We start from the raw sequence: 27,781 nt of genomic DNA, 5'->3' as shown, positions 1-27,781 counted from the left end.
TCCCCCTTCCATCTTCCTCCCCCTCCCCTCCCCTCGTCCCTTAATCTTCCTCTCTCTCCCTCCCTGGGGCGTCTCCTAAAGACTACTCCCGCTTCCGGTCAGAGGCGGTCTGCAGAAGCGTGTCCCGCCTCTTCCGCCTCCCCGGTGGCGGCGCGGGTGGAGGAGGCAGTAGCGGCAGCGGCGCCTGCGCGTCTCCTGTCATAGAGTCGGCAGGCTGGTCCCCTGGGCGGCCCAGCTGGACGTGGCCGAGCCGAAGCCCGGGGGCCGATGGCGATGAACTATAACGCGAAGGATGAGGTGGACGGCGGGCCCCCGTGCCCTCCTGGGGGCGCTGCCAAGACCCGGAGGCCGGATAACACGGCCTTCAAACAGCAACGGCTGCCCGCCTGGCAGCCCATCCTCACGGCCGGCACGGTGCTGCCCACCTTCTTCATCATCGGCCTCATCTTCATCCCCATTGGCATCGGCATCTTCGTCACCTCCAACAACATCCGTGAGATCGAGGTGAGGGAGGGGCGTGGCGGGGGCCTCCCCCGGCTCCCCGAAGGTGACAGGCGGGCCCCGCCCTCCGGTGCCTTCTCGGTTTCTTTTGCGGGTTTTCTGAGTTTGCAGTTTGAGCGTCTAGCTTCCTTTTTGGCTGTCGGTTTACATGGCTGGGAGCAGAATGAGTGTCAGGTGGACAGGACTTATGTATTGGGCAGTTTGTGTGGTTCTCTGAGGGTTAGCGGGCCCGTCTGTTCTTCTAGGAGAGAAGAGAAGAAAAAAGTTAGATTTAGATATAACTCCGAGGCAGCTCACAGGGTCATACTGTTGTTATTTGCGTAGGGATTATTCCGGGACACCGAGACTAACAAATTGGTCGTTGTTGGGTAAAAGACCAGAAGTCATAGAGGTATTGATTGTTCTGTGAAGAAATTTGTCACATGTTACAGGGCACACACAGTAGCTTTCATTTTGAGCTCATTAGATCGTTTTAGTTGTTGGCCATGATCTAGTAAAAGCATGAAACTTCTGGCTTGCTTTTAGGCAGTATTCATTTCTAATTATGCTCCACATTCGCCCCAGTTCTCCCTGCTTGATTTTTTTTTAACTGTGCATATCAGTGACTCCACACGGAATAAGTTGGGGTTTAGCTATAAAAAAAATTTCACTGGCATTGTTTTCATTGAATATTTTACTTAAGACATGATAGAAACACTCAACTGGGGGAAACATTTTGATTTGTGCCTGTGCAACAATCACTGCATCTTTATCCATCCGCAGTGGTGAAGATTGGTTGATAACAGAATGTAAGTACTGTGTGCAGTACAGTATTAGACATCTACAGGACCTCTTTCATATTTTAGGGAGTTTTGATCTGTGTGAAAGGGCCAAGAGTGATGTTGAGTAACCCTGCTTTCTTCTGTTCTGCCGTGTACATAATTTTTGAGTAATATTTTAAAAATACAGATTACATGTAGGTGATTTAATTGAATTTCTCCAGTCATTTTAGCTAGGGAGTGTTGTTAACCCTTCTCCAGCTTACTTTACAATATTAACGCCGAAGCAAGGTTGTTACATTTTTTAATGGCACAGTGCTTTAGTGTTCATGACAGTAAGAATAGTAGCTAGAGTGTAATTTTAAAATCTTTTACTTAGAATTATTTTCAGTGTGTTGACAAGAGCAAGTTCACAGCAAATGTTTTCGACATATATTTTTGTCTTCCTGTTTTTATCCAGCCCTGCAAGTGTAACCCAAAATGCACCAAAATGTAAAGCTCCGGGCTGGCCAGGTTGGGCACTAGAAAAGTTTTGATCTCAGAATATTTTGGATTGTAGACTTCCAGATTAGGTGTGCTTAACTGGAGAAGACCAATCAAATATTCCAGAATGTTAAAAAACAAAAACAAACCCTTCACACATGAAACACTTCTGTTCCCATCTGTGCCCTGTAGCACTCAAATCCTGAGCTCTGCTGCTTTAATTAGCTCAGATTTGGGGGTAATTTATTTCTCTGAAGGCTAGTTTCTTCATCTCTACAATAAATAGAATAATGAGTTTCTTCTAAGATTTCACAGTTAGAAGCAAGATAGTTGTGATTTTTGACCCTTCAGCAGGAGTTGAGAGCTATGAGGTATGACAATGAACTGTATTACAGTCCTGATTCCAAGTTTTAAGCTTTCACACTACATTAAGATCCTTACTGGGATGATAGTAAATATAATGGAATTCCTTCTAACTAAACATTACAAATTTGAGTCATCTTATTTAAACAATGATTTAGAATTGTATATGAATATTTACTAAATTGTTAGAAAATTTCTGGTACTATTTACTATAGTATGACAATATCTTTAATTTTCTTTAAAACTTTTGGGTTCTGAAATAAAGTAAGGTTCTGTATACTTAGTTGTTAGTAAATAGAAATTTCTAGTGCTCAGTGTGACACTGATTTTAAGAGTATATTGCAGTTTGTTCAGAAGGGCATTGGAGTTAGAGTTGGTGTAGAGCGCAAGTTCCAATTCTCATTCTAGTTGGTGATGGGAACTGTCTTGGCTTTTGGCACACTTAAAGATTCAGACTGAATGATACTTAAGATGCCATCCACTTCTGAAAATCTGTGACTTCCAGCTTAATTTTGATTTAAAACTGCTGTGTCCAAAATGCCACATTTGAAATGAAAGGAAATGGAAATTAGGAGTTACTGGAAATTTTGTATTAGCACCAACACATGCAGATAGAATGCTTAGAATTTGAGGGTTGTATATATACTAAAAGTATTTCAGATTTGGTCTTGAGTTATGAGAAAACCTAGAGAGCTTTTCCAAAAGGGACTTACATGTTTGTGTGCTTTTTCTTTACTCTGTGTGCTGGAGATTGAATTCAGGGCCACAAGAAAATGCTCTACCACTAAGTTACGTCCCTAGCTCCTCAACCTTTTGTCAGCTAGCAGTTTAGACTGAAAGCCTTTGAGGGTTATTAGAAGTAAAGAGGAAGGGCTGGAGAGCTGGCTCAGCAGTAAGAGCACTGGCTTCTCTTGCAAAAGTAAGTACTCAGGTTTGATTTCCAGCACCCACATAGTGGCTCACAACTATTTTTAACTGCAGTTCTAGGTGGTCTCATGTCCTCTTCCAGCCTCAGCAGGCATCAGACACCCACGTGGTCTACAGACATGCAGGGAAAACACCTGTACACATAAAAATAAAATAATAAAAATGTTTTAAAGTCAGGCATGATGCAGGTCTTTAATCTCAACACAAGGAAGGCAGAGAATGGGTCTCTGAGCCTGGTCTACATAGTGAGTTCCAGGATAGACAGGGCTATATAGACTATATCAAAACACCAAAAAATAAATAAAAAGAAAAATAAACAAATAAAACAGAATAAAATAAAGGTAAATGGGAAATGAGCATCTCTTACCCAAATTGATTCCCGTTCTCTTGTTTACATCTTTTAAGTTTCTTTTCGAAAACTCAGTAGCCTAATTTCTGTATCAGTTCAAGTTACTAATACAGCAAAGGGGCAAAGGAGACTTGTAATTAAAATGCTTGGCTTTAAGTGTTTTGCTGAGAACTTGAAAATTTTAAAGTAAAGCTAATGGACCTTTTCCATTCTCCTAGAAATACTATAGTATTATAGTATAAAATATTACTACTCTTAAAATGCCCCAGACACCCCCTAAAGAAGGTGTTTTTTAGAAAAGGTGCTTTTATTTTTATTTTCTTTCTTTATTTTTTTAATGCTTATATTTAGTATCATTACCTTCCCTTGTTTATGAATCATCTTTCTTTTCTTTCTTCTTTCTTTTTTTTTGTTTGTTTGTTTTTTCAAGATAGAGTTTCTCTGTGTAACAGTTCTGGCTGTCTTAGAACTCGCTTCATAGACCAGGCTGGCCTTGAACTTTCAGAGATCTGCCTGCCTTTGCCTCCCGAGTGCTGGGATTAAAGGTGTGTGCCACTACTGCCCACCTAAGTTTATGAATCTTATTTGCTTGGTTTTTAGATTTTCTAAGTTAAGTAAAATGAGGTTTTTAGAAAAGACTGTTGATAATTTTATTAGCCATTAAAATATTTTAATTATTAATATATTTATTAATGCTTAATATCTTTATTACTTGCAGCAAAGACTGAGTATTTCTTTTAACTTGGCAGCATTAGGAGTCAAGCATCACCACAAGGCTCCTTTAGATCTCATGGCCAGGTTGAGATACACAGCTCACTTGAAAGTACCATCTGTAACTTTTGCAAAAGCTTTTATCAATGTGAAGTTATATAGTTGTAAATTAATGCTTAGAGAGCTGGCTCAGGTGTCCTGTTCCTATAGCCCTAGATGTTTTGGAGAGGTTTGAGGTATGAAGAGTGTTTGAATCCAGTAATTCAGTGCTAACTTGGGTGACATAGACCTGGTGTCCAAAAGAAGTAAGAGAAAAACTAATTAATGGTTAGAGTCAAATGGGTGTATTTTTTAAAGTAACATTTAAGTTAGAAAGTAAATTTAGTAATAACTAGAGTGTAAACATTTACATGAAATTAATAATGCTAAACATGTTGAAATCTTAGGGACTTACCCCTCACATTGCTAAATTCCCACCTTTCCTTTTTTTTTTTAAACCTTATTTCATTTTCTACTCTCAGTTATTTTGTCCTGATTATTTCCTGTTTCTGTTTCTGATAAAAATTTGTATGTTTTTATATTTTTACTCCTTTCTAGTTTGAATCCTTAGATTGTAAGGTTCTTGAAGGAGATTAAGTCTTTCATCTGCATTTAGTAATCTTTGTTTTTGCTTAAACTTCAGTGTAGAATCAAGGAAGGATAACTTGTTTCTTAGAAATGATGGTCAAAGATTAGGCATTTTATACTAGGAAATTTAAAGATTTTAATGCTCAAATGTATTGTAGGAACTAAACAGGGAACCTTTGGTAATTAAGAGCTTTGAGTAATAGGGTTTTTGTTTCCAGTAAGTACCTGCTGGAGTGTTTATTAGGGCCAGGTTCTGAGACTGGTTTTCCAGATGAGCATTTGCAATCAGTTTGGTTATAGGAAACACTAACTTGAATACCAACTGTATGGGATGTTTCCCTCAAAGAATTAAGTTCTTATGAGTAGAGCTATGTTGCTACCAAGAAATTGTATTTAACTATTGTGATTTTATCTTGAATTTCATCAGCCAAAAAAAGGTACAAACCTTTCTTTCTTTTTAGTCAAGAACTTCCTCCTTTGTCTCTGCAGCCTAAAATATTTACTTTCTAGCCTTTTATAGACACAAAACAACCCCCCCCCTTATTTAGAGTTTTAAAGAAACATACTAGTAAATTTAGCAGTTGCTACTAAAATGGTTGTGTTAAAGTACTCATTTTAAGGGCTTCAGAAAATTCTTTAAGTATCTGAAATGTCCCCTTTAACTTAATCTGATTAATACTTAAAGTGACTTATCTTATTAGTCAGCATTTTGTTGTGTGACCCATTTAGGTCCTTTATCGATTTCCTTTTAGATAACTCTACATTCAAAAAATGGAAGTTTTCCAGCTCTCCTTGTATACAGTGTAAAAATGCATGTCCTTCAAATTCTTCTTTGTCACCACCTTAAACTCAGTCTGTTTCTTAGGAATGAGCTGTGTTTTTAGAATTACTAAGAAGAAATGTTGGGTTGACTTAGAGGAACATTCAGAGTTGTCTGGGAACAAAGAAATACTAGAACTTTTCTGCTAATCTCCTTGTCTGTCCTGTACTGCCCCTGGTGCTTTGTCATTAGGATTTAAGCTAGTTGCAGGGTCTTATGCTTCCTGCATTCTGAACTGTGCCTTATATACTTTTGCATTTTAAAACAGTTAATTTTCAAAATAGAGGATTTGTGTCCCCTCTTCTATTCGGAAGCCTCTTTTCCTTTGAGGTTTGTAACTATTACTCCTGTGTAAACTTTGTCTTCTGAAAGCTAGTGAATGTTACTTACAACTGGCAGATTTTATTAGGTCAAACTCCCCTTGAGTTTCCGCTGACAAGGGATATAGTGGTTATTTGATAGTGAAAACTCATACATTTTCTATTTATCAAGGATTTTTGATCAATGGTGGCCATTTTCTATATACAGAGTACCTCTTTGGGAATAGGGAGGTATTGAAAAAGTTTGAGGACAGGACTCCCTCCTCCCCCCTTTTTTTTTTCAGCAGAGGGCATTCCTTTGGGAGAAGAAATGATTTACAGTAGCAGGAGATGCAGATGTCACTCAGTGACAGAGTACTTCCCTAGCCGTGTAAGGCCCTGGGTTCAATCTCCAGCTCTGGAAGACAAAGATAAGCCAGTATGGTAGTGTATTATGGCCCAACATTTAGGAGGTGGTTGGCAGGTAAATCAGGAGTTCAAGGCCAACCTTAGCTACATAGAGATTTTGAGCCCAACCTGAGCTGTATACAAACCAAAAACTTCCCCCCAAACAAAAACAAACAAACAAAAAACCAAGCAAAACAAAACCAAAAACTAGGGGGGAAAGCAAAGCAAAGAAACATCACAGGAAAATTAAATATTGCTAGGTTAGTGCACACACAGAATGCGCCTGAGTAGTTCAAGGACAAGCTTTTGCTGATGTCTCCTAGTATTGTTTCTTGTTGTGATAAAACACCATGACAAAGGGAACTTAGTGGAGAAAGGGTTTATTTTAGCTTACTTCCAGGTTTCAGTCCATATTGCAAGGGAGTCAAGGTGGCAGGAACTTGAGTAGCTAGTCACAGTCACAGTCAGGAACAGAGATGAATGCATCCGTGATTGTACTCATCTGCTTTTTCTTTTTTCATATAGCTCAGGACCCGACCCAGGGAATGGTGCCTTGCCCTTTTTTAGTCTAGATCTTTCTGCATCAGTAAACCTGTTCAAGACAGTTCTCCAGACATGACATACCCACAGGGCAACCCAGTCTAGACAACCACTCAGTGAGAGTCCCTTCCCAGATTATTCTAGACTATATCAAGATGGCGATTAGAACTTAACCGTCACAACTCTACTTGTCAACTTGATGTATAAAACATCACCTTTAAGTCATAACATGACATTCCTTGTCCCCAAAGTCTGTTTACCTCATAATTTAAAATGCAATTCAACTGTAAAAGTCCTCATTGCCTTTAAAAATTCTAACACTTTAAAAGTCCAAAGTCTCTTAACTGTGAGCTCCTAAAAAATTAAAATCAAGTTACATACTTCTAACATATAATGGCACTAAGCAAACATTCCTTTTCTAAAAAGGAAGAACCAGGGGCATAAAACATTTATACCAAAGCAAAACAAAAATCTGGCAGGGAAACATCAATATTACAGCTCTGTGTCCAGCATCGTGGGGCTTGTAAAGTAATTGTTTGGGCTCCATTTCTAATAGTGAGCCTTGACAGATGCCCTAAGGTTCTGGCATTTTCAGTATCCTGGAGTCTCCATTGAAACTGAGTCTCAGTTTCACAGCTACATACAGTGGCTTCTCAGGACTTCTTTGAGGGGAACTCTGACTCTGACACATGTTGCCTCTCTCAGTTTCTCTCCATGACAATATCAGTCTTGCACTTTTTATGCCTTTAAAACCAGTGTCACGTGGGAATGCTTATTACATTGCCAGACTTTGCTGCCAGTTTGAGATATACCCTAGGTCTCCTTGGGCCACAGCTGTGTCAGCTTGTGTTGACCCTGGGGAAACACTTTGCTATTGTCCTAGTGCAGCACAGGAGGCTTGTCTACAGTGGTACTGATCTCTGTCTGTATCACGGCTGCATCTTCACCACCAGTCTGAATGCCATCCTGTGTTGAAATTTCTTCTGCCAAACAGATCAGTTCATTATCTTTAAATGAAACTTTATTGGATACTTAGGACACTGGCAGGAAAAAATCAAATCCTTGCCCACAATATCACACCTGTGGCCCACGTCCCAGTTCCTGATAGAGTCCTTGTTCCCCTCTGAACCCTTGTGAACTGGGCCTCCGTTGTCCTCATTTGTCTCAGCATTCCTAATACCTTCTAAGCTTGCACAAGAACAACTCACTAAGCTCTGCTTCCAGCGTTCAACAGCAGGTATGATTGACATGATATATATCCATTAGGATTTGGTTCAAGAACGGGTAGTCAAGATTTTCATTGCATACCAAATGCCTTAAGAACATAACATGGGGGAGTCTGTTTTACAGAATCCCCTATATGAAGCTTTTAAGCTACCTTGACATTCTTTGTGACTGGCTCTCAAGCTCAAGGTTCAAGTGGGAGGCCAGACTTGTGGTTGTCTTTTCTGGGCATCAGCAGTGTAGAATCAAGGATGAACAAGGGCTAAAGGAAGAAGGTTCTTGGAAGCTGCTACACTGCACCAACCCTGCTTTGGTAGCATAGTCATACTAGCTCCAAGGCAGACTAGAAATTTTAGTTTTATTCTGTTAGCAAGAAAAGTACCACAGAAATTGGGATGAGAACTTGTTAGTAGTCAGCCAGCATCACAGGCTGTGGGAATATTTACCATCTAGTAAAATAGTATATCAGCCAAATGGGAATTGGTCTCCTAGATGTGATAGTCCTGAGTAAATAATGATTGCAATTTTATATTGATTTTAGTATTGTGTTGAAATTCATAGTAAAATAGATTGTGTTATTTTTATGTGAATAAATAAGTTAGGATAGCCGGGCGGTGGTGGCTCACGCCTTTAATCCCAGCACTTGGGAAGCAGAGCCAGGTGGATCTCTGTGAGTTCAAGGCCAGCCTGGTCAACAGAGCGAGATCCAGGGCAGGCTCCAAAGCTACACAGAGAAACCCTGTCTTGAAAAAAAAAAAAAGTTAGGATATAATATATACTATAAAATATGCTGTATATATAATATGTATAGTATACTATATGATAAAAAAGCTATATAAGGGATATTGAAATATTGAATATCATTGCTTTTTTTTGACCTTTTAAATGATCTCTGTTCAGAATACAAATTTGTTTAATTTTTCTCTTAAAACATCCTACATTAATTCTGTTTACTAATAAAACTTAGCTAATACTTTTTAAGAGTTTACTAATTTTATATGACTCTACTATTATTCTTATGTTATTTGGGGTGAGCCATTTCTCCAGCCCAATTTTGTCCATTCTTGTCAGTCATTAATTCTCTTCTTCATTTGCTGCTTCTGAAATGTGTTAGACGGTAGAAGGTGCTCAGGAGAAGAAGGAGGGTTGAAGGGAGGTTTACAGTTTTAAATAGTGCATGGGTTAACTCCAAGTCACCAGTACGCATTGGTGTGGTGGCGTTAAGGAAAGAAATAAAAGAGCTTCCCTTTGGAGTCATTTAACCAAAGCAAGTCCAGACTTGAATTCTCTACTCCATACTTCTGGTGTTTTTTGTTCTCTGTCTGTTGGATGCATCTGAATCTGTGCCTGCTTGATGTCTTGTGAATCTGTTCTGGCTGGTATCTGTGTCTGTCCCTGTATGCCTGTCTGTTCTATGACTCTGTGTGTGTGTGTGTGTGTGTGTGCGCGCGCGCGCGCGCGCCTGTCTGTCTGTCTGTCTGTCTGTGTCTGTGTATATTTATCCCTAACAGAGGGCTTTGCCCTGTCTTTATTGAATAGCACAGAAAGTATTACATGGGGAAGGAATGAAGGATATTTTATAAAAATCTTTAAGAGTTTTACAAGGGAATTAAGTCACTGATTTCAACAGACCACAACTGATTTCAACAAACCACAGCTGACCCACACAACAAACAGTACAACAAATATCATTGTTTATCAAGCAATATCCAAGTGTTGTGTTCAATATTTATGGTGGATATTGAGTTTAGAAGATTGCTTTCAACCTCCACATTTGCTGCTTTCAGCAAGTTATATACTTTCGTAGGTCAGGGCCATGGAAAAATGCATATCTTGAGATTACAGCTATGCATTGGCTTAGATTGTAAAAGTTGATTGCCTGGGAAATCTCAGGCAAGTAAGGTTGATTGCTACTTTGATGTCTTAAAAGCAGGTTAAACAAACAGACTGAGTCCACAGTAGGATAGCTGTCAAAAGTGACCTTAAGGTATATTATTAACTCTGGCTGTGAGGTCCCACAAACGTTTCAGTCTCATAGAATGTAATTAGAATGTAATTCTAAGATTTTTTACTGTAATGCGTTGCCACAAAATAGCATGTGTTGGGGATCCCGTAGTTCATTGATATGCGAGGGAAGACTACTCCATGCAAAAGTAAGGAGAGAAACTGAGGAGTGTGTTTAGGAGGAGGAACAACAACAAGGAAGCCAGTGTGTCAGTGGCAGAGTGAGAAGAAGGGGAAGAATATAGATCAGGTTAAAGTGGTACAGTGTTAGGGTGCACATTACATGGGCCCGTATTATGACTACAGGCAGTGTAATGGGAAGCCATTAAACAGTTTTGCATAGCTTAGTCATTCCTGGGCACTTCAATCTATAAGCCTGACTCTGTAAAAGAAATTAATGAACTCAAATTGGTGAGGGAAAGTAGGTTGTTTACAATGTGATTAAGTGAGAGAGGAGCAAAAAATCTAATTCCCCACTGTGTTATCCTACAGTTTGTAGAAAACCACTGGACTGACAAGAAGGTGCAAATTAGGTGTGAGACAAGATTACAGGTCCTTTCCAGGATAAAAGGATCTGGGCCCAGATTGTTCCCATTCTTTCTCTGCTACAGAGACAGTTTTTAGTTAAGTCCTTGATGGAGGAAAATGGAGTATTAGAGTATTTTTAGAAGGGAAGAGTCCTGGTTTGTTTGTTTTTGTGGGATGTAAAGTTCCCACCCCTTCTATTCCTGGCAGAATTCTTCGTCCATTGGTCCATTTCTTTGATGGGCATAGATGGGAGCCTTTTGGATTTTTTTTTTTTTTAAACAAAACAAAACCTCCCTTTAGAGACCAGCTTCAGCTCTACATTACTGTTAAACACACCAATTTTGTCGAGTAGTGGAAAGGAGACACACAAGTGTCTCTAATTCCACTCTCATTAGGGCTTAAGTGTAGGTTTTGGAGAAGGAGAGGAGGAGGAGGGTTCTAGAGTGCCAGTGGTCCTTCAGATAAGAGATTTATTAATCTTAAAGCAAATTGTATGAGGATTGGGTAGTGGGTAGACAAAGTGAAGTGTCTGCTATTAAAGGGTTCTGTCGAAGGGGCAGCAGGGGTCCTGAACTGCAGGGAGATATATAGGCTTTGTTAATATGCAGCCTCTGCCACCTGGCCAGGTTACAGAGACTCTGGGTAGGGGAGTTAATGTAGTCTAGATGCCTTGGGCTCCATTCTGTGGGATTGGAATGGTGGAGGACTCTTTCTTTGTGAGACCTGTGTGACCTTTCAGCTTTGCAGCAGGTGTGGGGGGAAAGACCCTGGGGGTGGGAGGTGTACAGATCTGTGAGACTCTTTGGCAGCAGCAGCTGGAAGGTTTGGCTTTTAATAGGGATCACTATTATAAAGTGACATAATGACACTTACTGTTAACAGTGACTTGGGCTTGATATAACATGGAGAGCATGCCCTGGGGAATAAGAGTAGAAGTAGGGGATGCTGGAGAGATGGCTCAGAGGTTAAGAGCACTGGCTGCTCCTCCAGAGGTCCTGAGTTCATTTCCCAGCCACCACATGGTAGCTCATATAGTGGGATCTGATGCCCTCTTCTGGCATAAAGGTGTACATGCAGACAGAGTACTCATACATAAAATAAATTTTTTAAAGGTTTTTTTTAAAAAAGGGTAGAAGTAGGGTATTTGCGATTGGGAGAAACCACTTCTCACACCAGATGTATGGGGACCTGACACCTCCCCCTCCTCATTCTGCAGCAATGCTTACATTAGATGCTTCTGTATACACCAGCTGGGTGCCTTATAATTTAAGTCAATTCAGACATCCAAAATAGCATCAGATCCACCTGATTAAGGACTAGTAGTTTGTTGCTTAGAGTTTTTTGGTGCTAGGGATTGAACCAAGTGCTGTCCTAATTTAAAATAAGGAAAATAATAATACACTTTGCAGGACCATCTACTTTTTTTTTTTTTTTTTTTTTTTTTTTTTTTTTTTTTTTTTTTGGTTTTTCGAGACAGGGTTTCTCTGTGCAGCTTTGCGCCTTTCCTGGGACTCACTTGGTAGCCCAGGCTGGCCTCGAACTCACAGAGATCCGCCTGCCTCTGCCTCCCGAGTGCTGGGATTAAAGGCGTGCGCCACCACCGCCCGGCCGACCATCTACTTTTAAAAGATTTATTTTTAAAGATTTATTTTATGTGTATGGGTGTTTTGCTTGCATGCATGTCTGTTTACCATATGCATGCCTGGTGCCCACCAAGGTCAGAAGAGAGCCTTGGATCCCCTGGAACAGGAGTTACAGGTGGTTGTGAGCCCCCATGTAGGTGCTTGGAATGGAAGCCGAATCCTCTGCAAGAGCTCTTTACTGCTGCACCATCTCTTCAGCCCCTATTCTTTAAGATGATTTGTATGAAGTGCACATATGTCAGACAGAACACATGTGATAACAGGAGTCAGTAAAATGTGCTATGCCGGTATGGCTCACTTCCATCCTTAGCTTTGTCTCATTTCTTTCCATCATGATAATTCTCCAAAATATAAAGTTTATTTTCACTGTTTTTAAATATTTCTTTTCCATTGTTACCTGCTTCTTTTTTTTCTTTTCCTGAATTTGTTCAAATTCTTATTTCTTCAAAAAAGTACTTCTTCTTTGCTAATGATTGTTTCTGTGCCATCCAGTTTGATAGCTTTCCTTCTTTTTTTTTGTCTTTGCTAATGAAGTCTGCTGGATGGTAGAGTGGACTGACAGTTCTGGGTAAAAGTTGTTTAGTAGAAGGAGCATTGATTGGGCTTGAGTCAGAGATATTGAATTCTAGACTAGCACTTGGGATAGCACAGTAGGATTTTGTTGATGATCAGGTAAAATATGTGTATAAAGGAAAGCTGTAAGCTGTTGATGGTACAATATATCATTATTTTTATGACTCTTGTACTTGTACTGTGTCTTGTCCCTATTAAAATTTAAAGGTTAATTATAATGACTTTTATAAACACTGTTTATAAAAGAGTTACCTGAAGTTAAAAGATGTAACTGTTCATGCATTTTTAAAGTTATAATCAACAGTTCAGGATGAAAGTGTTGTAGCTATCTGTTTTAAGTATTTTTTTGATATTTAGTAATTATTCTTCTAATAAAGTGCTGAGTTTTATTATACTGAAGTATAATTTGATTTCCAATTCCATCAAATTATTTTTGTTTAGTTAAGTCTCTTTGTTTACTAACAACTGGTGATCAAATGAAAGAGGGATATTTCTGAGGTTTCTGTTCTTCTTTCTTAGATCAGTCTTAAGAGGAAGAAAATGAGAAATTAGAAATACAGATTCCTTTGTGGTTTATTCTGACATAAATTTGATATGTAAGTGGAATGATGTGTACAAGCAGGCTTTGTTACAGAGTTGTAGCGGCAGGTCTAATGAAATTCTTGTGTGCTTTCCTGTCCTCATTTAGTTTCCTTGTTTTAGTTACATGCCTTGCTTATTGATGACATTTGCAGTGAAAAATAATCAAATCACAGCTCTGCTAGTTAACAGATAAGCGCCTATGAAAAACAATTATAAAAAACATTATGTAACAATTTGATAAAACCAAGTTTTCTTAGGCCATTATAGGTTTCTAAAAATTATCTCACTGTTACAGTTTAGATGGTGGTTCTATTTTCTAGGTACAGATTTAAAAATTTTTTCTGTTACAAAGATAACTATTTTATATTTTTAAGGTTTAGGACTTTTTAATCATATAATTCTTATGTATCAAGAGATTTACAAGATAAGTCCTAGACTGGCAGAAAATAATTTAAAATATTATCTGGTAATTGTTAAAGAACACTTAAAATATGAAAATGAAGCAGCCTGATAAAAGTGAGCCCAAGACCTGATTAGATACTTCTTCAAGGAGGACAGAAAGGGCTTAACAACACTTGGTGGGACAGCTGTAACAAAATACCGTAGACCGCTGGCCTTGGTGTAGGACATGCCTTTAATCTAGCACTCAGGAGGCAGAGGCAAGAGGATCTTTCTGCATTCAAGACCAATTTGGTCTTGCCTTTTAGTAGGTAAATAAATAAACTATAGTACCTCAGAGTACTATAATATTCTGAAAAGATGTAGAGGAAACTAAAGTGCAGATTACCAAGTAAAGCCAGTATGAAAAGGCTACCTACAGTATGACTCCAACTTTGGAGAAAACAAAACTACAAGGACAGTAAAAAGGTCAGTGCTTACTATTATTTAACACGGAGGATGAATAGACAAAAGAAAGACAGAAGATTTTTTAGGCCAGTTAAAGTATTTTGTATTATAATAGTAGGTTATATATCATTCTATATTGTTTAAACCTGTAGAATTTCCAAACAAGAGTGAACCTTAAACTATAAACTTAAGGTTATGAAAATGTCAGTGGCCAGGCGGTGGTGGTACACGCCATTAATCCCAGCACTTGGGAGGCAGAGCCAGGTGGATCTCTGTGAGTTCAAGGCCAGCCTGATCTATAGAGCAAGATCCAGGACAGGCTCCAAAGCTACACAGAGATACCCTGTTTCAAAAAACCAAAAAAAGAAAAAGAAAAGAGAGAAAATGTCAGTGTTCATTTATTGTTGTAATAGACCACTTTGGGGGGAGATGTTAATTGTGGATATATAGTAGTTATATATATATATATATCCACATATATATATATATATAACTAGTAACTCAAGGAAGAGAAAGGGGGAGATTTATTCATGTTGGCTTACAGTTTCAGACATTCAGCTCATAACTTGCTTTATTTTTGTATCTGAAATGAGACAGAGCATCATGGTAGCAGGAACATGTAGCAGGGGATACTCATATGGTGGGCAGGAAGTAGTAAGAGGAGATGGGCAGGGACAAGATGCTACCAAGGACCTTATCCAGCAACTTGCTTCTAGCCAGGTCCACTTCTCAGTTTCCAGAACATCACAAAATAGCACTGCTAGCTAGAAGCAAGATTCCCAACATACAGGCCTTTTTGAAGGGATACTTCCTATCCAAACCATAACAACAGATTAGCCTATGCATCTACAGACAGAAGCTATATGGGAATTCTGCTGAGAATATTTTGGAAAAAAACCAACATGTTTAATTCTTTTTCTTATTTTTAATGGAAAAAAGGAATTTTGGATACCAGGGCTGTTCTTCTGACTTTACCTGGTATGGTACAATTCAGTTTTGACAGAGTTAGCATCAGATGATACGGGTTCAAAACATAAACCCTAATAACTGGCCTTATTTGGATACAAAGCAGTTTCCTAGGCTAAACACACTTCTTGCTCCAAAGTCGGGGGCGTCCCAAGATTTTTTTTTTTTTTTTTTGAGACAGGATTTTTCTGTGTAGCTTTGAGCCTTTCCTGGAACTCACTCTGTAGCCCAGGCTGGCCTCAAACTCACAGAGATCTACCTGCCTCTGCCTTTCCCAAGATTTTTTCTCTCTGCCTCTCACAAGATTGTCCTCATTTAAGATGCCATATGCTATGGGAAGAGGAAGGTTCTTGGAAGAAACACAGAGGGTGGTGTCTGAACATAGAGCTTCCATGCTTCTCCCTGTATACTTAGGATACATCAAGCTCCTAGCATCTCTATGCCTTTCCACCCAGAAAGCTTCCCTGTACAGCAGTATCTAGACTGAAGTGCAGGACGGCACAGTTAGGCATGATTGATTGAATACTGGCTACATAGTAGTTTAACTATAAATTTGCAGTCCTACTTCTCTCCATGGAGGTTTTGCTGGGCCAAAGCCCTGATCACAGGATTGGTCTTTCTGGGACCAGTGAATTCTTGTTTTCATGGAAACTCTGTTGTGAATCAAGGGGCACACACCTGAGTAACAGAGATACTCCAATCACCTGGGAAAACCCTATGCTGAAGCACCCAGGAGCCAAGGCCAAAGGGATGACAGCCTTAACACCAGAGTTTTGGGTGGAGAGAAGCATTTTGTGAGTTCTGATGGTTCTGGGGATCATCAAGTACAGGACCTTGTGCGTGCAAGGTAGCATTCTACCATGAGTTACTTTCTGAGCACATAGGTTCCCTTCCCTCCTCCCATCCTTCTTTCCCCTCTTTCTTTTTTTCTGAATTTGGAAATGTTCTGTGGAAAGCTGAGGTGACAATGAAGTATTTAAAATTGTTATATTCCAGAAGAAAAGTTGAGTTTATCTCTACGAATCTGGTGTTTTAGTAGTTTAGAGCTTGCAGCCATTTATATCTTTATAAATCATGTGGTTTTGAATCTTGTATTTACAGTTTTATCAGTAAATATATTTCTTTTGATGTAAAGGAGGATTTTGAACAACAGTGAACAGAGAGAAGCCTCCTTAGTGTTTATTGCCTCACACTGTTGAAGTACACAGCAGCAGCATTGTCTAGGATCCACATTGCTTTGTCGGACTTATTTTTCCTTTTAATAGTAGGTTATGTAAGTTTTAGGTTTCTCTTTCCTCCAAGGAACTGCTTACTTAATCTTTTTCTTTTGCAGATTGATTACACTGGAACAGAACCTTCCAGCCCCTGCAATAAATGTTTGTCTCCGAATGTGACATCTTGTGTTTGTACCATTAACTTCACCCTGGAAGAGTCATTTGAGGTCTGTGTTTTAGTGTTGGAAAAGGCATGCTTTAAAAAATACTAATACTGTTTTTTTTAGATACTTAATTTATATTGAGAAATCAGCTTAGTTTATTGGAATCTATAGACATTTGAAGATTATTCTGTATATCTGGCTGTTGCATAATTAAATGCCCCATTTTTTTTTTCTTTTTTCTTTTTTTTTGGTTTTTCGAGACAGGGTTTCTCTGTGTAGCTTTGCGCCTTTCCTGGAACTCACTTGGTAGCCCAGGCTGGCCTCGAACTCACAGAGATCCGCCTGCCTCTGCCTCCCGAGTGCTGGGATTAAAGGCGTGCGCCACCACCGCCCGGCTTAAATGCCCCATTTTTAATGGCAGAAATCTTGAAGTATCAAGTTATTTCTTCATATTTCAATTTCTCCTTAGATGGTATAAATTCTTAATCTTTTAAAATTTTCTCAATTTTTAAAATAACTTTTAATTAAAAAACAAGTCTTACTGTAGACAACACTGATTATCCCATTACTTAACTGAATTATTTGTGAGGTATGAAACAGTATCCAAAAATCAAATGCTTATTAAAACTTTATTTTATACCTTGGTATTTGGACACTGCCCCCCCCACCCCCACCGCCGCCGCCGTGTGTGTGTGTGTGTGTGTGTGTGTGTGTGTGTGTGTGTGTGTGTGTGTGTGTGTATGTGTGTGCGCCTATGTAGTATTAATATTGGTCTCTATTCTTGGTAACTGAGCATGTGGGAAAAGACATAAAATTTCAAAATCAGCGTGGATAGAGACCAGTTTTTTCCTGCCTTCTACCTGAAAATTGAGTTTAAAAACATTCTTCAGGAAGCAACGCTGTCATAATACATACCAAGGTTTGAGTTTCCTTATTCAGACTTTCTAGATGCAGTGATAATTTTAGTATTTACTGGTGGATGGAAGCCATCTAGTGGTTATAGATGCTCTTGCACTAAGGTAAAGTGCCTTTGGCTTTGGGACAAAGATGTGAAAACCCATTTGGGAAAAGACTGAAAAGTGCACTTTTCAGTGTGGTGGGTATAAAGATGCAGTAAGTCTCAGTTTTGTGCAGAATTGAAGAAATGAGAGAGTTTGAACAAGTTAGGAGTTCTGTTATCTCCTACTTATTCAAAACCATTTACTTTAACTCAGAAGGCTGAAGCAGATGGATCTGTGTGAGTTTGAGGCCAGCTTGGTCTACAGAGTGAGTTCCAGGATGGCCAGGGCTGTTACACAGAGAAACCCTGTCTCGAAAAACCAAAACCAAATGAAACAAAACCAACAACCAAACAACCCACTTGATTTAGAATTCCCTTTTAAAGTGGCCATTTATTTGCTGTAGATGTGTTTCTTCACAGATTTTGAGTTGGACTAAAACCAGTTCAGGGAACTTAAATGGTAGTATTATTTTCTATCAGACTTGATTGAGAGGATCACTTTTTCAGTTTACAAATTCAATTTACTATTATTGGTTGTTAATTGAGATGCTATTCTTTTTTTCCTAAAAATCACATTTATCATGTTTTTGTCATACAATTTGATACTATTGCCTCAATGATTTCCACTTAAACATCTTTTGTGTACAGTGGAAAAATTTATGGTATGCTATTTAACAATCAATATTTTCATTCATTTATTTACTTTTTGATGCACAATTTCATTATGCATTCTAGGTTGGCATTAGGCTTGCTGTGTAGCTCAGGATCCTCCATTTGCCTCCTAAGTGCTGGCTAGGATTGCAAGCTTCTTCCACCAAACCCATCAGTAGTCAGTCTTTAAATGATAATGTCTGTGAAAGTAGCAAATTAAATGAATCACTTCTAAGTTTAGAGAACTTCTTTAAATTGAAGATATGAATATAAAAATAGAGGCTGGCTGGCCAATGGTGGTGCATGTCTTTAATTCCAGCAGAGGCAGGTGGATCTCTGTGAGTTGAAGGCCAGCCCAGTGTACAGAGTAAGTTCCAGGACAACCAGGGCAACACAGAGAAACCCTGTCTCAAAAAACAAAAATAGATTAGAATAAATATCCTCCCCCTCTCTCCAGAGAGGTTGTAATCAGAAAAGAGAAATAGCATTTTCCTACCGCTAACAGTTTTAGTCAGATGGTTTCTTAGCACCTTGTAGTTAATTCAGTATATGTATATTACTCTTTTTTCCCCAAGATAGTTTTGAAGTTGCCTCCATAAGAGTACCACTCTTGATTATTATTATTATAAGATATTATAACTGAATATATTTCAGCAACTACTAATTTACTAATTGCTAACAGTCTACAGCATCCAGAGGGAATATTTGGAGGACAGAAGGGGACCAGTGCAAGGTGGAAGGAAGAATAATGAGCAAAGTACAATGATATATATGTATAAAAATGCTATTATAAAATATTTGGTACACTAAAAATTTTAATAAATAAAAAAATAGTATAAGTAGCATCCTGTTGAACTTGTATATTCTCATTCCATTTATAGTTTATTTGGATAATAAAAGTTTTATCATTCTTCTGAAAGGTAGATGCTAATTGGATGAAAACCAATCTGAATTAGAGAAAATTTTATATTAAAAGTAACTCAGGGCACACTAATATTCTTTTATTATTTTTTAATAAAAATAATATTTTGTGTGTGCGTGCATGTGTGTGTGTAGGTGTGCAGTATGCTGTGTGCATGTCTTCCTTTGTCACCTTATTTCATGAGATGAACCTGGAGCTTGTCATTTTCATTTAAATTAGGCTGGCTGTCCAGCAAGCTCCTGGGATTTGCCTGTTTCCCCACCCCCATCTCCCTCCATCTCTGGTAATAGACGAATGTTGCCACGCCTGACCTTTATGTAGGTGTTAAGGTTCACACTGAGGTCCTTATACTTGCACAGCAAAGCATTTACCTAGTGAACCATCTCTCCAGACTGCACAGAATACTTGAAGGATAGTTTAAAAGTTTACTTGTGTGTCTTTGTAACATAGCTTCTTTACTTTATTTACAATTGTACAATTTATTTTTGTGTGTTTGCTTGCTTTTGTGGTGTTGGGGATTGAATTCAGGGCCTTAGACATGAACATTCTGGGCAAATCTTGCTGTCACAGCTGTAGTCCCAGTGTTCATTAAGTACTTGGTAACTAGCTTTCCTAAGCCAGTTAAAACAGTGTACCTAGGCCCACTTAGTTCAGTGCCTGACTCCTAGGTAGCAATAGTTTTCCTTCTTTTAGAACTTAACTAAGAATTTAGGAGCTAGAGTATAGTTGTTCTACTATTAGTTGATTTATATTTAATTTTACAATTTTTGTTGCTATTTCACCTCAGTACCAGTTTATTAAAAATTGTAAACTGGTCAAGTACAGATTGCTTAAGTTTTACAAAATATGAAACAAGTAAATGTCAATTTTTATGTTAAAAGTTTTCTCCTTTCTGTTTTCTCTAGGGCAATGTGTTTATGTATTATGGACTGTCTAATTTCTATCAAAATCATCGTCGCTATGTGAAATCTCGAGATGATAGCCAGTTAAATGGAGACCCTAGTGCTTTGCTTGTAAGTAAAATGATAAAATACAGAAAGGTGGCATCTTTGAAATAAGAGTATAGTAAATATTCATTTAGAAGTGTTAAAGAACTTAATCTCGTGGGAAGTTAAAGTATTACTTGTCATTTCTAGTTTTAACAAGTTTTTAGTTAAAATGCTTTTTCTGGAATGCTCACAAAATAACTTCTCAATCCCACTACCCGCTCATTTCTAGTAGTCATTGGGAGTTTTCGCTTCATCTGTTTGTGATGGCATTTTGATGTATGATGTGTGTGTTCTGTTTGGGTCTGTTCATTATTCTTGTGCTAGGTAGCGATATGCAGTTGAGCTGTTTTTGATTTCTGGGATTGTGCTTTGAAATTGAGTGACTGAACATTTTTTAAACTTGGTGGGAAGATGAAGCAGCAAAAATTTAATGTTTCCAGAATTCCCAAGTCTGCTGTGTGTGTGTTTGCTGGAGTAGAACTGTATCCTTTTCTGATTCTTGGCTCCGTTTGGTAATCTGTGGATGGCTGTTCAACTTTCCATAGTGTTTAGTACCTAATTAGGAATAGCTCATCATTTCTCCAGAGATTTAGATGATAATTTCTCTCTCTCTCTCTCTCTTTTTTTCTTCTGAAAACTAGAATCCAAGTAAGGAATGTGAACCTTATCGAAGAAATGAAGATAAACCAATTGCTCCATGTGGAGCTATTGCCAACAGCATGTTTAATGGTATGCTAGATAGAAACATCCATGCAGATAGATGATCAGGAAACTGTGTGCACTTAGGAAACTATTTGTGCTAGTAGGAAACTATGTAGTAGTCTAGTAATGTGAATGAAATTAGGAAATTCACCTTCAAGATAAATACTCAAATAATGAATAGGATTTAAATGTTCTGTGACTTCCCTTGGGATGTTGTTTATGAGAATGGATTTCTATCAATGAGAAGAAAATAGAATCTTCCTGTTTCTTATAAAAAAGTAAAAGCCACAGAGCTACTTTCACCGATTTATACCATTAAAAGGGAGTTATGTTGATCATTTAGATATACATTGCCTGATAGGAATACAATTTGAACCATAAATACAAACTATTTCAAATTTTCTAGTACTTATATTAAAAACCCTCAAAGGAAACAAGTAAAATTAGCTTGAATAATTTATTTAATCCAGTGTGCCCCAAATAGTATCATTTCAGCATATAAACATAACTGAAATATTTTTTGTGTTTTTTACACCAAGACCCTGATAGCTAGTGTGCATTGCACATTCAACAGAACTTGTTCATTTGTACCAACCGTGTTTCAGGAGTGGAATGATTGCCAAGTACAGAAAATGGGAAAGGCAGGAGCTGTTAGGATACAACAGTAGCCAAAGAAAGAGAAGAGAAAAACGATGCCATTGCCCTTTTATTTGGATTGACATTAAAATCCTTGTTCTTCTAACATCAACTAGTCATTCAGGAAAGTGACCTAGCTCTGTAGTAAATGTAGAGCCCATCTATCCATCTAGAATTCTAAAGTTGTAAAAGTTAATTCACACCTGTATAAAGGACACGCATTAACCCTGTGCCTTCTCTGTCAACTACTTTCAGAGGAAGTCCCAGATTCTCATTTCTCATGGAGTAAATCAGTTGCTATGGATTTTTAGTAGATGTTAGTAATATCTTCCATTTCTTATGCTTAGATACACTAGAATTGTTTCTGGTTGCCAATGAATCTGATCCCACACCTACGCCAATTGCTTTGACGAGAAAAGGTATTGCTTGGTGGACAGATAAAAATGTGAAATTCAGAAATCCACCTGGAAAAGAAAGCCTTGAAGAAAAATTTAAAGGTAAAACATGACCAATATCCCCTCTTGTCCAAAAGCTAGTAGTTTTAGTTAGTAAGGTAACCTAAATTTTGTCTTTAGAGTCTTAATTTATTTATTTTTTTGAAGAACAGCATTTTCCTTCTCAGCATTATACCAAGTTATGTAAATGTTCAGATGTACTAAAATTGTAAATGAATGTGTGTTTTTAATTGTGATTTGTATTTCTCTGGTGTTTTCAGCTGTATTCTTTACAAACTGAAACAGAGTTTATTTTAATCAGCTTCTATTTATAATGCACATATATTTTTGTTTTTATACTGCCTTAGTTTCATAATGCAATATTTCTTTTTAAAATTTATTTTTGCATTTATATATTTATTTTGTATGTGTGTGTACAAGCATATGTATGTATATATACATGTGCCATAGAGCATGCATTGGGAATCTCCTCTTCCTTTTAACCATGTGGTCCTGGGAATTGAATTCTGGTCCTCAGATCTGGTGGCAAGTGCCATTGCCTGCTGAGCCGTCTCACTGGCCCAAACATTCTTAACATTATATTTTTGCATTAAGTAATCTGCCTTTTATTTAGTATCCTTTTTGTATTCTTTTGAGATATCAACTGTCTTTTTTAGTTTTTGTTGTAGATAGAATTGGTTTCTCTTTAGATTTTAAGACCTCTTTAAGATATGGATATATTTATACCTTTGAAAATATTCAGATTGTGTTTTGTACTGCTTCTTTTTTTAGTACTATGAATTTTCATTGAAACTCTTCATAGAATTGAATATTTTGTTTTCACATCTCTCTCCCTTCCCAACTTATCTTTAAGATACAACAAAGCCAGTAAACTGGCATAAACCAGTATTTATGCTAGATCCTGATGAAGATAATAATGGATTTATAAATGAGGATTTCATTGTTTGGATGCGTACTGCAGCGTTACCTACTTTTCGTAAGTTGTATCGTCTTATAGAGCGGAGAAATGATTTACATCCAACATTACCAGCTGGACAGTACTATTTGAACATCACATACAGTATCCTTTTTTTTTGCTTATGTGTACACAAAGAGTTTAAAAGAGTTTCATTGCCTTATGTTAGTTATGTGACATGTTACTTTGTACTCTAGATTTATTTATTTTGTGATATTGGTAATTGAATGTGGAGTCTCATACTTCCATTTCTGCATAGATATCAAGTCTTATTTATTTAATTTTTTAACTTTAAAGATATTTATTGTTATGTATTTATGTATGATATGTGCACATGTGCCAAGGTACATGTGAAGAGGCGAGAGGATAACTTTGTGGAGTTGATTTTTTTCTTGTCACCTTTTTGTATGGGTCCCAGGAATTGAACTCATGTCATCAAGCTTGTACATCAAGTGCTTTTACCCATTGGGCCATCATCTCTTTAGGCCAGAGCAGGCTTTTATAAGAAAGAAATACTGGGCAGTTCCTCTTATCCTTAACAAAGTTCAGTGTTTTTAAGTATTTTGCCCATTATTTATATATATATATATATACTGTAAACATAAAGATTCCTAAATATTAGCATTTTAAATCTGTGTTGGATTTTTGCACTTTTTATTATCTGAATAAGCCATAAGTACATTTTTTGTTTGTTTGTTGGTTTGTTTGAGACTGGCTCTCATTATGTAGCCTTGGATGGCCTGGACTTCTCTGTCTCTCCAGAATAGACTGGCCTCAAACTCAGATTCAGCTGCCTCTGACCCAGAAGTTTTAGAATTAAAGGTGTGCACCACCACGCCCAGCCTAGATTTTTGTTTATTTGTTTTGTCTTGTTTTTTCTAGTTTGAGTTATATAGTAAATTAGTAAATGGCTACTAGGCTAATTTTTAAAGTAAAGATTACCTTTGGTTCTTGGACTCTTGGTTGTACAACTGAATATGGCCTAATAGTGGCTGACTGAACACAACATGGCTTTGAAACCATGCCCATTTAGGAGCAGTTTTGCCAGTGTGAAGCCAAATATAGAACATGGGAGAGGAAAGTCTGGAGCACTGGGAAGTTCAGAGAGGGCCGACAGTTCTCATGTAGAGAGTCTGCAGCAGAGTCCCAGTACTGAGAGCACTTTCAGAAGAAAGGCAGGACATCTCAAAGACTGACAGTACAACACCTACAGGAACCTTGGGGCTTGCAACATCTGCGATTAGCTGTAAAAAAGTACAAGATAAGGAGGAAAGTAAGAGCACAGTTGAATGGAGTTAAAGTGGAAGCCCATATTTTTAGAGGAAGAGGAGAAAGCGGGAACATAGTTGGTTTGATACTGTGTCTGGTCCTGGGACAGTTGGATTAAGTATCATGATTCCTGCCTCAGGTTAAGATTGATTTCAGTAATTAGAGTGGGGCCTGCCACACCTCCAGACTGTGTCCTGAGGGACTGCAGTTGTGCCCCTTTTCAGTTCAGATTTTAATTTTGTCTTCTTTATTCTCTTGCCAGCATCCTTGAATGAGCCATGTAAATAGTTCATCCACCAAACTGCAGTCTCCTCTCTGGTCTCCTTACCAGTCAGTTTTGACTTCTGCACTGTCTGAGCTATCATTCTTTCAGAGCATGAGTTTTGTTATTGCCTCAAATGAGCTGGCTAAAATTGGGCATCATGCTTTGTGACCCTCTACTTAGAGTGCTCTCTGTCTTATAGATACATGCTTAAACACACTCTTTGAGCTTAGGACTTCAGATTGTTTTCTGCTTTCTTGTCTGTCCTTGTGGGCATCATTGCTGCTCATCTGACATATTTTTCCATATTGCATTACTTTGAAGCCATTAGTACCTCTTAGGTAATGAATAGGAGTAAAACTACCCGAGATACTATATAGATCTGAATTTTATTGTTTTGATAAAACATTTTGGCTTTTGCTAGTAACATTATTTCACTAGATCAGGTCTGGGAATATTTATCAGGGGTAGAGTGTCTTGCCTTTGGTTCAATGTCTAGTAACACATAGAGAAAATTACCTAAATTAGGTTTTTAAGATGGTTTTATTTGTGGCACATAGTGGCACGTGCCTTTAATCCCAGCCCTTGGAAGGAGGAGTCAGGCTGATCTCTTGTGACTTCAAGGCCAGCCTTGTCTACATAGTTAGTTCCAGGACAGCTGGAGCTACATAGTGAGACCCTGTCTCAAAAACAGGAGCAAAAAAGTACAGTTCCATCCATCCATCCATTTATTGTGATTGAGAATATACAAGGGAGGTATCCATGTATCAGAATTTATATAAATGAATTATAAGGAGTTAAATGTTAACTTTAAAACTTGTGTTCTAAACATCAAGTAACCACGGACAGAAAGTCTTCCTATACCCTTGTCAGATTACCCCGTACATTCGTTTGATGGACGAAAACGGATGATCTTGAGCACTATTTCATGGATGGGAGGAAAAAATCCATTTTTGGGAATTGCTTACATCACTATTGGATCCATCTCCTTCCTTCTGGGAGTTGTACTGCTAGTAATTAATCATAAATATAGAAACAGTAGTAATACTGCTGACATCACCATTTAATTTTATATTCTGAAAACAAATCTACTGCATGTGCATCAAGGCCAGTCCTGTTCAACCTAGCTTTTGAATGCTGATGTCTGGTTAGTATGTCATTTTGAAGTTGGCACATAACTTAAAAAAAAAAAAAAAACAGCCTTTGTCCTTTGCTTCTTACATATGGATGACTTATGAAAACATATGACGGGTATAAAAATTAGCTATATTGATCATATCAATATTGTAACTGCAAAAATGGCATTCTAATGTCTGCTTTTTATTGGGACAGGCCATGTGATGCATAGAGCCTCTTTCATGTGAAATGAGTCTACTGCTTAAACGTTATGCTGTGCTGATAACATTATATTGACATGATGTTGTATATGTGTGCCTACTGTGTGAAGAAAGGGATTATGAGATGTATGAGTGTAATGACTTGCTAACCTTTTGAATTTGGTTACAGTTCAGATTGAAGAAAGACTAAATATAAATAAAGCACTTCATCATTTTCATGTGTCGTGTGTAAAGGCTTAAAGTCCCTCCTTGTTGAGGTGGTTCGTGTGTTCAGTTTCTCTTATAGTTATTTGAAAATGACTTTGATTTCAGAGGACATACTTAGCTTGTCCAGTATAGAAATTAATATCTAAAGAGATAGGTAGGTCTTGGATAGAATTTTAAGTTCCCTTTCATTTGGCTAACATGTTGCATTCTGGAGTCCAAGCTATTTGAAATGTTTATATGTGATCATCTCCCTGGAAGCTTACACTTCATAAGGGAAGAAAGAATATAGGTGAGAAGGGACAACTGCTTGGCAAACCCTCATCCTCTGCCTCAACTGTAAACCAGGTGTAAATGTTCAAAGGAGACTTTTCATTGTTGTGGTGTGTAGTGTTAAGATGATTGCTCTGCCTTGGAAATACCTCAAGCTGTTCTTACGTAGCAGGTAAGTATTTTGACTTAGTCTAATATAGCCCAGAAAAAAAATTGAAATCCTAATTTCTTCCATATTTCATTAAATTTTTGCATACAGGTCAAATAAATATGGATATGTATACACATTTCCTTTAATGAAGGTAATGTTTTGATTAGTTTTCCCTAAGATATACCTTAAAAAGATGTTCTATACATTTCCTGCTTAAATTCAGGGGGATTTGGAGTATGTACATGATAAAAAAAGATTATAATATATCTGATTGAAGTTACTTTATTTTCTAACTAGAATTATTTTAATATTCCTTTATTGAATAAATGCTGTAATTTGTTTGCTGTGGAAGTTATTCCTGAAGTGAATGTAAATTATTTTTCCACATGCATGAAAATGTATTAATCAGAGTTGAATTCATTGCATTGAGATTACTTCATTGTTTTTTACGCTAAAGTAACTCATATTTATGTAGTAGAATGCTTGTGTTTTCAGACTTTGTAATGCTTTCCTATGGTTATATTTTAAATCAAAAGGTCTGAGTAATGTTTCAGTTTAGATTAAGATGTGCTTAAAATAACAAAAATCTCTATGGTTCATAGTAGAAATGTGCCACACTTAAGCTTGTACGATATGAAATTCTGTTAAAAGAGCTTGTAATTCATGGTGACTTTTAACTTATAAAAATATTACTTGCATGGGTTACTCAATTTATGGATAGAGGAAACTTTCTCAGGACATAAGTTCTTCTTTCTCTAAAACTATCCTTTTGTCAGTCATTCAGAGTGCTGTTATTCTGAAAATTGCCCCTCGTGCATATGATGATCAGTTTATTTGGGGGATTCTTCATAAGACATGAGATATTTCTGCCCGTCTTTCCAGAGTAAGTGCTGTTTAAAGAGGACTACTAGCCTGCATCTCTTTCTCTAAATGGGGGCCAAGGGGTCTGAAGAAAATCTGAAGAAGTCTAACATTTTCACATCTTGGAGAAGATGGAATCTTTAAAAGTACAATTGAAGCTTTATCTATTTTACAAGTGCATTGATGATCTATGTTCTTCCCTGGTTCCTGTCATTTGAAATCAACTCCTGTTGTATAAATGAAGAAAATGGGACATTTAATATTTAGAAAAGTTGATGTCATTAAGGTGACTAAGTAGAAGGCTTAGAACAATGCGTTAATTTGCAAGGAAGTGTTTTGGCATGAGAAATTTTCCAACTGAAAAAAATTATTCAGTAAGCAAAAGCTAAGACGTTTCATTAAAGTCATAAAGCCATTTAAAATAAACTGGAGAAAATAACTGTGTTCTAATAGAGAACAATTCAATTAAGAGACAAATGAATATTATTTGTTGGATAGTGACAGAGTTTATTTGTAACTTTAGTTATATTAAAAGTTAACATTCTGTTAGGATGTTTTGTATTAATAAAAGTGAACAAGATTAA

At 37.5% G+C, this 27,781-nt stretch overlaps 1 protein-coding gene across 1 annotated transcript; it reads left to right on the top strand.

Annotated features, from left to right (window-relative positions):
• Tmem30a (transmembrane protein 30A) lies at nt 1–27,781 on the top strand. The gene is made up of 7 exons (XM_052715177.1): nt 1–504; nt 16,486–16,593; nt 20,009–20,116; nt 20,734–20,821; nt 21,778–21,927; nt 22,739–22,945; nt 25,245–27,781. The coding sequence occupies exons 1-7, from the start codon at nt 268–270 to the stop codon at nt 25,436–25,438; spliced, it is 1,092 nt and encodes a 363-aa protein (XP_052571137.1). The 5' UTR covers nt 1–267; the 3' UTR covers nt 25,439–27,781.

This window comes from Peromyscus californicus, unplaced genomic scaffold (genome assembly GCF_007827085.1).
Source record: "Peromyscus californicus insignis strain IS unplaced genomic scaffold, ASM782708v3 Scaffold_11__1_contigs__length_118956290, whole genome shotgun sequence".
Lineage (NCBI taxonomy): Eukaryota > Metazoa > Chordata > Mammalia > Rodentia > Cricetidae > Peromyscus > Peromyscus californicus.
This window is presented reverse-complemented; position numbering and strand designations above follow the sequence as displayed.

What these genes read in the sequence shown, in the direction of transcription:
- Tmem30a (XM_052715177.1), top strand. Translation starts at nt 268, where the DNA reads ATGGCGATGAACTATAACGCGAAGGATGAGGTGGACGGCGGGCCCCCG. An exon ending in TGCCAACAGCATGTTTAATG is followed by an intron (nt 20,822 to 21,777) that starts GTATGCTAGATA and finishes TCTTATGCTTAG; the next exon opens with ATACACTAGAATTGTTTCTG. An exon ending in CTATTTGAACATCACATACA is followed by an intron (nt 22,946 to 25,244) that starts GTATCCTTTTTT and finishes TACCCTTGTCAG; the next exon opens with ATTACCCCGTACATTCGTTT.